Below are 12,776 nucleotides of genomic sequence, written 5' to 3' on the forward strand. Positions count from 1 at the left end.
TAAAAGTTATTATTTTATTAATTTTTTTTAATTTAATTTAATTACATTTTTAAATATTTTGCCTTAAAATTTCGGCATAGGTGCTAACTAATTTTTCATAATTAAACACATTTAGCATGAGGTATGTTATCGATATATCGATACGGCATTGCCATCTATTCATATTAGCGTCACTAATGCAACTGTCACGTTCAAATTAAATATACATATGTATGAAATGTGAAGTAAGTTAAGGTTATCACAGTGTGTTGAAGTCTTTTTTCTATTAAATATGCAATTGGTACTCACATAAATCCATGAGATACGTGGATGGTAGATAACCGGCCACGGCGGCAGCGCTCGCCAGCGTCTGCTGCAATTCCAATGGCAACTGCAACAGTGCTTGTGTGGTGGCGTATGCAGTGAATGCCGACGAAGGCGATGGTGTTGGAGAAGCGGTGTCAGCTGTTGCAGTCGCCATGGCAATTGGTATTGTGGGCGATAGAATTGCTGTTGGTGTTGCGCACGGTGTTTGTGTGGATGTGGTGTGTATTGCCACTGAGGCGGCTAAATCACTTAATGGTTGTTTAGTTGTTGCTGCTTCTGCTTCTGCTGCTGCGACGGCGGCGGCTGCTGCTATGGTTTTTAATGGCTTCGTGGGCGTTGCAGCCGTCGCAGCAGTGGCGGTAAGCATGGGTGCATTAGCCGTTTCCATTTTAACACTACTATTGTATTATTAATAATTAATTTTATTTATATTTATATATTTAAAACTGCACGTTTACTTCTCGTTTTTTACACTGAAAAAATAACACGGTAAATTTAAATTTTTTACTTTTAATTTAAGTTTCACTTGCTTACATACATACATATATTACTGGCCATTGACATTTTATTTTATATATTAAATTTTTATTATATCAATTTTATTTCTTTTCAGTAAACGCTCAACACGCACACTAATGCAAATTTGGCAGAAAAAAAAATTAAATTTCGTGTGCAATCACTCGTTAATTCCACATTGCAATCGGTTCGCTGAAATCATTCAATCACGTGTTCATCAGCAACAGACAATGCAAGATTGTGGCGGACGGGAAATATTAAAAATTGGCGCTAGCTGGTAAAGTACACGCGATCTCGCGAGCTGCTTGAAACATCTTGTACCATTCGCGAAAATATTTTCTGCATTAGGCAATTGTAATTAGTCGCATTCGTGTTTTGACTTCACTGTTGACTTAATTTCTGCAAAATTCCATCATTGCTTGTGTCTAATTGCTAGATTGCTGATTTTTAATTGCTTTCTTTGGCGCGTCTAACTGCTACTTTTACTTGCACAAGGATTTTCACTGGCTTTCGAAATATTTAATTAATATGCTTCCCAATTCTTGTGCTTTTTTCAACGAATTTAATTTTTTTCTTTTCATTCATTTCAACACGCGATAATCACTGTGCACGGTGAGTGATTCCTTAGGCTCAAATTAAAAAAATAATAATAATAAATATAAATGTAAAACAAAGAAAAATTCCAAAAATTTCCAGTTTTAGACAAAGATATGTTTCTATGTCTGAGGCAAGTACAAAGTTGCTTATGCAGTTAGTAATGACTTGCTTGTATTTTCAAAACACTGTTACGTTTTCATATTTCACAAAATTTTAGGTTTGCACATCGGCATGCAGATTTTTTCTGTTATTTGCAGGAAGGCTTTACAGTGGTGTTATACATGCTCGTACAAGTTTCATACATTCTTTGCAAATTCATATGTAAATTTCATATTTTTCTTAATTTCATTTTTTACAGCTTTTGCTTGCGTTGCTTAGCGCGCAGGCGTGCATTTTATTGCTCGCGTGTTTATCGCCGAGTGTTGCTTACTTTATGCACTGTACAGGCATTCTTGAGTCCATATAAACACAAGAAACATATGCAAATCGAGAATTGCGCCAATTTTACATTTGGAGCTGCAATTAAAAGGAAAAGAAAATTTGGTTGAGTGCCTTTGTAATATTTTAATTAACAGCAATAATGTATTTGGAGCATAAGAAATATTATTTAGTTTAAATAATGTTTCTTTCAATTGAAATCAGTATATGGCTCACTAGTTTTATCAAAACCTGTTAACATTAAGAAAAATTTACTTTCCAGGAAAGTTTTTTAAGATGTTATAACGGCACCAAAACTCACTTCACCCAACGTTACCTCGATTTGGTCAGTTTGGTAGAGGTAAAGCATAAAATTTTGTATTTTTTTTTGTATAAACGATAAATACTTTTGACTTGAATAAAGCTTCCTGTTCTGCTAATTCCATTATAAACGTGAAAAGTAGTTTGCGTAACGGAGCAGGAAGAATAATAATTCAATTTTCATCTGTAATAAAATTCCATATACATAAACATTTTCTGGATAAATAACAAAGCCTTTTTAAACCCTGTCTTAAAGTTTGAAATTTTGATGTTATTGTTTACAGTTATTTAAAATATACATTTATCGAAAAAATATTTGATTGTAGACAATTTTTTTTTTCAAGTGAGATCCAACACAATTTGTTGGTCGCTCAAAAGAGACTCGCCGAAGACGGATCACTCTTCATCACATCATTGACTGGGAACCGAATGACTTCTTTTTATTCCCATATGAAAAAAATTAATTAAGAGGTCAACGTTTTTCGTCATCTGAAGAGGCGGTTGATGTGATCAGAACCGATGTGTTGGGCATACCTCCATCAGAGTGACAAAAATACTTCGAAAATGTTCAAACGCATGTACTAAAAGTGTATACATCTTATTGGAGAATATTTTGGAAAACAATAAAGCTATTTTCGATGATTCACATTTGTTTTTGTTCTCTAAAACCGAAATATTAAAGGCAACCTACGTACGAGCATCTCTGTTGACATTTTGCCCAGCTTTTATGTTCGAATAATCAACGAACATAAAGAAATAGCCCTCCACAAATCTCATAACACATCGTTACGTAATTTTCTATATTTTATTTGCATCATTAATATTTTTTCTGTGTAATGATAAATCATTTCGTGATATAGTATTCAATGCTATCATATTTTTTGTTTCGTAATTGCAAACAATCGCCTCAGCTCACAACAACAACAGCAATGAAACAATGAAGAAAACGGCAAACGTCAAAGTTCGCAACGAAAAATGCAAATATTATAAATAATAAATACATAAGTATGAAGGCGCTTGATTGCATAGGAATTAGATGAAGTGGCGAGAAAAGATTGTAACTCCCCATAAGCTAAAAAAAAAGCCTCTGCTATCTATTGTTTTAAAAATAATTTATTCAATTATTTTAACATTTTTCATTAAGGAAATTTCGAAATAGTCCACCCATTATCTACGATTTTATTAAAATTCGTTGAAAAATATATGTGATCAAGGCTTTCAATATTCACTTGTTATAAATAAGACCTAAGTCATAAAGGTTTTGTTAAGAAAGGCTCAGAGTAACTGAGCTCAGACCATCAAGGGTTACAGCTTGACGTACTGTAGACGGCCTAAGGTATTAAGTTAGCTGATAATATCCCTGACCAAGAGCGACAGGAGAGGAGGGTTCGGTTTAAAAGACTTGAAACATCTTTTGGATCTCGGGACCTTTTCGGAATAAGTATACATAATCCCTAAGAGTATTATTCGAGAAAATACGTACCCATGAGACAGAGAGCCAACATAGCGGAACGGGACGCTACACAGAAACGGATAAAGTTCCTCCGATCCACATCTGATTTAAGGCCTGTCTGGCTCTATACGCAATCTTCTACAAATATTTGTATGAACCCTCTCTGGTCTGTGTAGACAACCATGGACTCTTCGACAGGACGACTGTACAACGGGACGATAGCGGCTTCAAACGGAGCCCCAATCGGAAAAATACATATGTACATCAAATACAAAAATTCCAACAATGAAAAAAATCACATCAAGAAGAGAATGAAAGCAAGGAATACAGGAATGCTTTTTGCAGGAGTGAAAGGGTTCTGTGATCACTAGAAGAAAACCTGGCAATCCTTGACGGAACACAATATTCCAACATCGGTAAAAAAACTGATAACTCAGGAAAGCTTATAGAAAAGATGAATACCAAAAGCAGGCCAAAAAGACAACCGGAAACTAATAGTATGCAGTCTGCAGAAGGGAACAGATACGCAGAAATCCTCGGAGTTATTAGAGAGAAATTAAAGCTTGACGAAGCAGAAGTCAACATAAGGGGAATACGAAAATCTAGAGCAGGCGCACTTTTACTGGAATAGAAAAGGTCCGGTGGCAAGCTCGAATTTTTTCGAAATTGTAAAGAGTATCTTAAAAGGGACCGCATCGCCAGTACACCACTGTAGATATTAGGAAACTTAATTCTCTAAGGAGAATAGAAAAAGCCATTGCAGCGATAAAGAGCAGACAAAGAAGGGTTAAAATCAGATACAGAAGCTGAAGAAAATAAAAAGGGAAAAATAATGGAAAAAAATGTCTGTGTTTTTCTTTTTTTTGTGTTGATCAGTAGAAAGCTTTTGAACCACCCTGTTTTATTAAATAAAAACATAAACTGCCAAGTTGTTTACTGTGCTAAACTACTTGTAAGAATATATGCTTGTAGATAGTAATAATTTATTATAATTTATAACATCTTGATTGTTTTTCAACTTTACATACTTCCATATGTATCTTTTGCTGCCGTCCCAAGCTAAGTTCTTTGTGATCCTACACGAATTTGTTGTATTTATTAAACTTGTTTGTAAAAAATATTATAATAATTTATAAAAATCGCTTAAATAAATTTCATTAAATATGTTTACACTTTTTTCAAATCGTTTTCACTTCGCTTATCTTTTTTACATTTATTTATTTTTCTTTTGTTTTTTTTTTTTACCGCTTTTTCGTTATTCAAGTTTTATTCACTTGTCGATATTGCCAAAACAATTCGCGTAAACACAGTAAATTTTCGTTGAAATTCGTCGACGTCGTCGTCGTCGTTAGTGTTTCTACCGTCACACCGTATTGTAGAATTAAGACTGAAAACGAAGCGCCCGTAACGAATTTCGACACAGACGCAAGCTCAACGTACACCCGCAAATGTAAAAAATGTGCGCTTAAGAAATTTTTGTAAGCTTTTTTTGCAGCGCGATGCTTTTATTTGCGTCTTTGTTAATATTCATTCAATACAATATAATTCGAAATTCTCACTCGTGTCGGTTGAATGAAATTAAATGTATGCATGTGTGTGTGCACAAATTGCCTCCAGCTGAAACACGACTCTATTGCAAAGATCACAGAAGATCAGCGCGCATATGCAGTGGTTGCAAAAATTCACCCACACACGCACACACACCTACAAATATCAAATCCGTAATACCGTTTATGTGTGTAGTGATGTGAGGCCGCCGCGATCTATTGTCGCCGGCGAACATGCTCGGGTGTAACGTCATTGTCTCGTCGGATCTTTATTGTGCGACATCAGTTAAGTTCGAAATTTTCTTTGCTGCTATTGTTGTTGTTTTTTCGACGCTTTGCTTTGTGTGGGTGGCAATCAAAATGTTTCGTTTGCTTTTGTTTGGCATTCAAGCGCGTCAAAGTTGAATGGAAATAGTTTATTGCAAACCATCGGTTTCGCTTTCATTTTGCACAAAGCTCAATCGCGAAGTGTAACGAAAGGGCAATGATACCCATGCTCTGAAGTGAGAAGAAGCTTTTTGTCGGAATATATGCATTTGCTTGAAAGAGCTCTTACAGAGAGTGAACTCTGTGTAACTCCAAAAGTCAGCAGAAAATATTGTGGGAAATAATCAACAGGCTTTATTGCTGTAGGTTAGGTGAAAATGTAATACACTTTGATTGAGCTGTAGTGTCTCAGACGACAACCGAGTTCATCAGCTAGTTGATTGCGCCGAAAGTTCTTCACACTGAAACTACTTGAATATATGTACATATACGTATTTGTATGACAAAAAAATATCGGTATATTGATTTCGGGACAGCTGTCAAAATAACTTGACAAAAGTTAAAAATCATGTTTGGTTGACGTAATAAGTGGTGGCTATGGTGGGAATAGTGCTGCATTGGATTATTCAAAATCTATCAAAAGTCCATCTGCCGAAGAATACAATAAGCGTGGGTATTCCTAAATCCCTTACTACGAATACCTTTTTAAAATTAAACAGTGCGATAAAATATTCTTTAGCTTCCTTGAACTTTCGTTCTTTGGAACTTTAATCTTTTTCTTTACTGACATAGAATCCGCTTACGAGGTTGTAGCTAATAACAGCGCGGCAGTCATTTCTTCTTTTGGAGATTCCAAGTTAAGCCAGATCCTTCTCCATCTGGTATTTCCAACGGAGAGGTGGTCTGTTCTGCGTCTGGAGTGTTTTCGTCTATTCGGACGACAGGACTTTAATAGTCAAGTGAACTATTGCATTGTAGTGTAGATATTTTGCAATTTTTCTTCAATTTTATATATCAAGTTTCCCTAGTCCTCTTCACAATTCATTTCGGTCTTCGACTTCTCTTTACAGTTCAACGCTTCGGGTTCAACATTTTTTTTGCACCCCGTATTCCGAAATACACAATCTGTGAAAATTACTTCTTAGCTTAAATAACCAAGCTAACCGATGAATGCCGACAGTTCACTGAGATGTTTGAGTTCAAGGTAGTAATACTCCTTTGACAAGACACCAAAACTTGAATGGTTGTCTGCGAAAATCATAACGGATATAAGCATAAGAGCGAGAGCACCAAATGTTTTGGGTTCAGTGTTGACCCAGGATAGCAAAACTATAAGGTCCTACGATAGTGTCGATAGTGTATCGAAATAGTGTATCCAGCGCCAATTTAGCCTATGTTGTCAGACTTTTACTACCTACCTACAGATCCTTTCTAAAATTATAAGACAACTCTTCTACAAAGCAGGTTTGAAGTTTCCGTGACAGGATAGTTAAAATAGTTCCATCGAATTGTATTCACGGTTAGGCGGTCAACTCAAATCAGAGGCTATTTTGCCTTCTTCGAGCAAATAGAACATCTTTATTTCCAAAGTAATTTGTTACTGCCAACATTTGGCACCAATCACTTCAAATTTATGAACTGTCATACTATTTTTGTAAATGATCCAATCTTGCAAATGTCGTATTTCATAATCACGTTGGAATTTGGTACACCTTAACCAAATTTGCTGTCTAACTGTAATCGATGACCAAAGCTAGCTAATATGCGCTAAACATTAGAAATAAAACAATAACAACGTCTGTCTAAAAACGCCACTAACTTTGGTAAGACCACCTTGTGTCTGCAGCTCATTACTGGTCAAGACCAGACTAGACTTAAAGCTTAAACAACTAAAAAAGAAAATAAAACGAAAAATATATAAAATACGAGCTCACTAAACGCGCAATCGCTAACGTTGGGTCAAGTGGCTTGTAAATAACATAAACCGACTTCAAAAATAAAGGATGATTGAATGACAGTTTTACCGCAAGTTTGGGTGTAGAATGAGAAGTAGAAAGAGAATGGAAACTGCGCAACAGAGTCATTAAAAAGTTCTGAGAGAAAAGTAAAAGAATGCAGAACAAGATAAATACGCTGCAAACAAAAATAACAATAATTACATTGGGAACAAAGAAATAATTAAATTTGTAATTTAGTGAACTGCGCTTAATTGACAATTCGAAACGTAACACCAAAAATCGACAATTTAATTTGCGCTGCGAAAGGTTCGCAATCGAAAGAAATCAATATGTTGGTGTAAAATAAAAAACGTTATTTTTGGTTTGGAATTTTGCTCAACAACAATAACATAATTATTTATACTCGATGTGTGCTTGAAAAACCATTTAATTCGCAGTTGAACGCTGAGAATTAATTGACCGTTAGCGCTGACATTTGTATTTCATTCAGTTCAAATGCTTCTCGTGGGTGTTGACCTAATTACTGCGACTTAAGAGTAGGTAAATATTCTTTTTGTATAATTTTTAGGTTAATGTGCTTTATCATTGATTGCTGCACAGATATTTACTTATTGATTCACATCAATTTGAGGTTATTAATATCGATGAGAAGGAGGATTATCCGCAAATCATAATATCAAAAAGCGATCTGTTGTGGTGTGCTTCTAAACTGGCTTATGTTCCAAGTTCTTTATTTGCAGTAACTGTTATGAGACTAAATGAATGATCTTAGGAGCAGCAAAGATGTTTACGATAAAATATTTGTTCTTGGCTAATCTGGTATTGGTAAATGTAGTCGGGGGTATCATACCTGTAAGTTGAGGATATATAAAATATCGAGGTTGCTATTTTAAACATCGATGCGATGTAAAATGTTATTGCCCTTCTCATGTCTTCCATCTCTTTGACAATATGTGGATTCCACCCCAAAAGAACTGCGCCGGCTTGGCGGCCGAGAAAAAAACAAGCCGATTTTTGAAACATTGTTCAGATGCGAAACATACTCAGTGAGGGCGTTCTACATCGACCGGTACAAATGTAGTCAGAGGGGGCAAGTTAGGTACTAAATAAGGGGAGGAAAATTTCCAAACCCCCGTTTTCCAAATAGTTTTTAATAAGTCTTGCAACATGAGAAATATCGTTGTCATATTGGAATATTATAGCCTTGTGTTTAATGGTAAATTCTGAGCGTTTCTCGTCAATTGCTCCCTTCAGTTTGATGAGTTGTTGTAGGTAGTGTTCCCCATCAATGGTTCCACCAGGTTTTAGAACAGCACGCAGGTTAGCGAGGTTTGACAATAGATTTGTTGTGGTTACGGTTGCCAAATTGAATTACTCGTTACAATCTACCAAAATACGATGACTTTTAGCTGATGTTTTCTCATATTTAAGCAATAACGAAGAACTCCCCGTAAAAACACTTTTCACTCATAAAGATCGGCATATTGGTTAAGTTACATCATCTCTTGACAAGCCGCCTGGATATTTTGTAATAAACAAAATAAGTACAAAAAAATTTACTAAATTTTTTTTTGTTTATATATTTTCAAATAAAAGTGTTTCCAGGATATTGAATTCTATATTAAATTTTCCATTTTATTCATGAAAGTCTACCGCCATAAACTGCACTTGGTTCCAAACTATTTGATAATCGTTCATTTAATAGTTCTTTGCGTTATAAATATGTATTTACCAACTTATATTCTCTGCTCTCTCACTTTGTTTTAATTTGTACGTGCATTTATTGCATTCTTAATTAGTGGTTAGCATTAGCCCACACGGTTGCACTGGTGGAAGTTGGCATGACAGCAATACAAATTGAAAACAAATATATTTACACGTATTGTTGTTGCTGTGTCAAAGTCATTTGTTGTAGTCGTCGTCGTTCTCGTTGCGTTCCTGTGTCAGTTAGTTGTTCCACAACTTTTAATGAGTTGATGGTTATAGGCATATTAATGGAAGATAATCTTCCTTTTGTAATGAACTGAAACAGGATTTTATTATTATTTATAAAGGCCACCGACATGATCTCTCATATTATTTATAATCAATGCTGGTTTGAAAACCTGTAACAGAGAAAATTCCCTGTCTTTGATGTTGTTAAAATTCAATGCTGATATTAGATTCGGTAATATACCTGTAACTATGGTTGTAAATTGGTTCTGATTATGAATTATAATGAGGATATGGAGAGAATTATAGGGTCGAACTCACAATGACAGATACAACAACGCAACACGGAGCGTCATAAACTTCTTTCATGACGACACGAACTAAGATGATTTTCTGCCAAGTGTATTTATACAAAATAAAAGGAACGAAATTATCACACTTTCGCCTTCACATCAGTCTTGGATCATACTAACAATACGAAAATATATGTTAAAAGTTAGGTTATTCTAAAAGAGGAAGAAGAGTTAGTCATTATTTCCGAAAACTTTCAGAATGGACAGTTTTCAATCTTCAGCAGCTGAAACTTTAAACTTTAGTAAGCAACCTATTACAGTTTACAGTTTTACTAAATTATAAAAACACTTTTCTCAATTTTATTAACTAAAAGTATTGTACCGCCATTACACTTGAAACAGCTTAATTACCGCTGATATCTATGAATGACGTAAACAATTGTCAATGACAACGTCTAGCAAACAAAATGCATTGCTGTCAATAAATTTATTAGGAACGTGTGTTGGCAATGCGGCCAACACTCAACTGACACTCAAGTCAGGTACTCCCGATTGCTGATTGTCACTTATCGTTAGACAAAAATTAATGTAATCAGTTTTATCAGTGACATTTAAGTAGTGACCGTTGAGTTTGTTTACTCAACTAAATATTTTAAGCATGAGTAAACAGAGTGAAGAATTGTAGACTCGAAGACATAAAACATAGTTCGCAAGTGAAAGTTTGCAATTGACAGCGAAATAGGTGGGAGTGCTTCAGAGTGATTATTAATGCAGCGCAGCAAGTGCGCTTGGCAGTACTAAGTGAGAGTGAATGAGAAATTAATTCTTGTTGTTATTGAATTTATTGAAGTAATATATATTAATTATTGTTTCAAATTTGAAATTTTAGCTTTTTGCGTTTGTGTTTCGTGTTGTTGACTAGATTATTACTGTATCTATAGGATTATAATTTTTATATAAGAGCTAAGATAGTAAAAAAATGTATGGTCCTTTGCGCCTTTTTCCACGACGAATATCGCAATCGATGGAACGATGAGCTGTACAAGATATACGATGACATTGACATAGTTCAGCGAATTAAAAGACAGCGGCTACGCTGGCTAGGTCATGTTGTCCGAATAGACGAAAACTCTCCAGCTCTGAAAGTATTCGACGCTGTATCCGCCTGGGTAAGCAGAGGAAGATTAAAAGCTCTACTCCGTTGGAAGGACCAGGTGGAGAAGGACCTGGCTACGCTTGGAATATCCAATTGGCGAAATGAAGCGAAAAGATGAAACGACTGGCGCGCTGTTGTTAACTCGACTATAATCGCGTAAGCGGTGTCTACGCCAATTAAGAAGAAGAAGATAGTGAAAATAAATCCATTATTTTTAGTTTCGTGGTAAATTTCGATAAAGTAACGGAAGTTGGGAACACTGTTTCGACATACTTTCAACCGTTCCAACGGCGGTCGGATCTACGTAACCGTAACGGACCCGGATATTTATCCGGCTAAAGACTATCAACTCGTTGTTTTGCTGCTGCAACAACAACAGTAACTTACCAGAAGCTCCGGGAGTTTTGTTAAGAGGTTCTTATGCATCCATACTTTAGCTCGGACTGGGCCCCAAGTGTTTACTACCTGTTCCTGCCTAAAGCGAATTATTTTACTCGTAAACAATTTTTCTACTTGTAAAAATCCGTACTTTATTTAATTCATAATAAGTTAGGTTAGGATATGCTGGACTATAGTCTTTCCTAAGTCGTGTAAGTAAAAAGCCAGCATATTTTCTTTCTTCTCTCTTTCACATGATTAAGGTATTTCTGCATGCTCTTAAGGTATTTCATCTCATCCTGATCCGTCTGAAGGATCTTTCGGAAATTTCGTTGTGTATCGTTTTCTGAGCTGGTTCGGTAACCAAGAAAATGGCACTTTTGGCAATCTCGTCAGTTATTTCGTTTTCCAGAACGCGGTTTCCGGCAGCTACTATATCTGCTGCCTCCTATTGTCATGCATGAGCCTTTATTGGGGTCTTGCAAACATTGACATTTTCTATTGCGCAATCGTATGTAATATGTTGCTATGCATTTGAAAGCCACTTTAACAAAGCGCAACAAACAAAGCAAAAAGTTGCAATGAATAAATAAACACAGGGTGTTAGTGGACAAATAAATATAAACAAAACTTTGCAAAATGGCCAACTCAAGAACTCCAGTTTTGTATTTGACACAAAATGCATTGTTCACATTTGCTTTTAAGGCTCAGATTGCAAGCAAAAAACAAATAAAAAAAATTAAGAAAATTGAGCGTCCAGCAAGCGAGTTTCTTTTGTATGCATTTGAGTTTCACATAAATTTGTACGTTCAAACGCAAAGAATTGCCGCCACATATGGAGCCGTGAAACTGTAAACCACACATTTTTTCACCTAATGTTGGCTAACCTTGAGCTAAAAAGCTATACGAGTATGTGCAAAATGTACGAAAGATGACTAGAGTACTTTTCATATGTCGCCAGTGGCTTTTTACATTGAACAGCTGCCGTTTTTGAACAAAGAAACATATTTTGTTGGTCACTAAATCTAAATTAAATAAGGCTTGAAAATTAACTTTTCGGATGACTTTATATGTGTTATATGTAGGGAAGCCGAAAATGACATTGATAGCCTTTTAATCCCATTATTCCTGCACTATTTAGTAGAGTTTCAACGCTTTTTTATAAAGTCAAGTGCATATTCCGCTTTGGCTACCAAACGAACGAAACTTCAAAAATAACAATTCCCTCATAATTTTTTGAATTTCTTATTATTGGGATCCATTTGTTTTAAGCATAGAACCACTTTCATCGAAATATTTTTATACTCTCGCAACAAWGTTGCTAAAGAGAGTATTATAGTTTTGTTCACATAACGGTTGTTTGTAAGTCCTAAAACTAAAAGAGTCAGATATAGGGTTATACATATATACCAAAATGATCAGGGTGACTAGTAGAGTTGAAATCCGGATGTCTGTCTGTCCGTTCGTCCGTCTGTGCGTCTGTCCGTCTGTCCGTCCGTCCGTGCAAGCTGTAACTTGAGTAAAAATTGAGATATCATGATGAAACTTGGTACTCGTATTTCTTGACTCCATAAGAAGGTTAAGTTCGAAGATGGGCAAAATCAGCCCACTGCCACGCCCACAAAATGGCGAAAA

At 35.5% G+C, this 12,776-nt stretch overlaps 1 protein-coding gene across 4 annotated transcripts in view; it reads right to left on the reverse strand.

The window, feature by feature from the left end:
• Window positions 1–12,776, reverse strand: part of LOC108969697 (probable serine/threonine-protein kinase DDB_G0267686) — an 81,777-nt gene that overhangs the window by 47,970 nt on the left and 21,031 nt on the right. Inside the window, exons 1-3 of one of the 4 annotated variants that reach the window (XM_018934581.1) lie at window positions 4,639–4,721; window positions 1,850–1,935; window positions 289–779 (exon numbers count right to left, since the gene is read on the reverse strand). In XM_018934581.1, coding sequence (XP_018790126.1) covers window positions 289–694 — 406 coding nt within the window. In that variant the 5' untranslated portion in view covers window positions 695–779; window positions 1,850–1,935; window positions 4,639–4,721. Of the gene's footprint in view, window positions 1–288; window positions 780–1,849; window positions 1,953–4,638; window positions 4,722–12,776 lie in introns of those variants that run through there. The other 3 variants (XM_018934582.1, XM_018934584.1, XM_018934583.1) reach the window with 3 other exon arrangements.

The sequence above is a fragment of the Bactrocera latifrons genome, unplaced genomic scaffold (assembly GCF_001853355.1).
Source record: "Bactrocera latifrons isolate USDA-ARS-PBARC rearing strain unplaced genomic scaffold, ASM185335v1 scaffold_261, whole genome shotgun sequence".
Taxonomy (NCBI): domain Eukaryota; kingdom Metazoa; phylum Arthropoda; class Insecta; order Diptera; family Tephritidae; genus Bactrocera; species Bactrocera latifrons.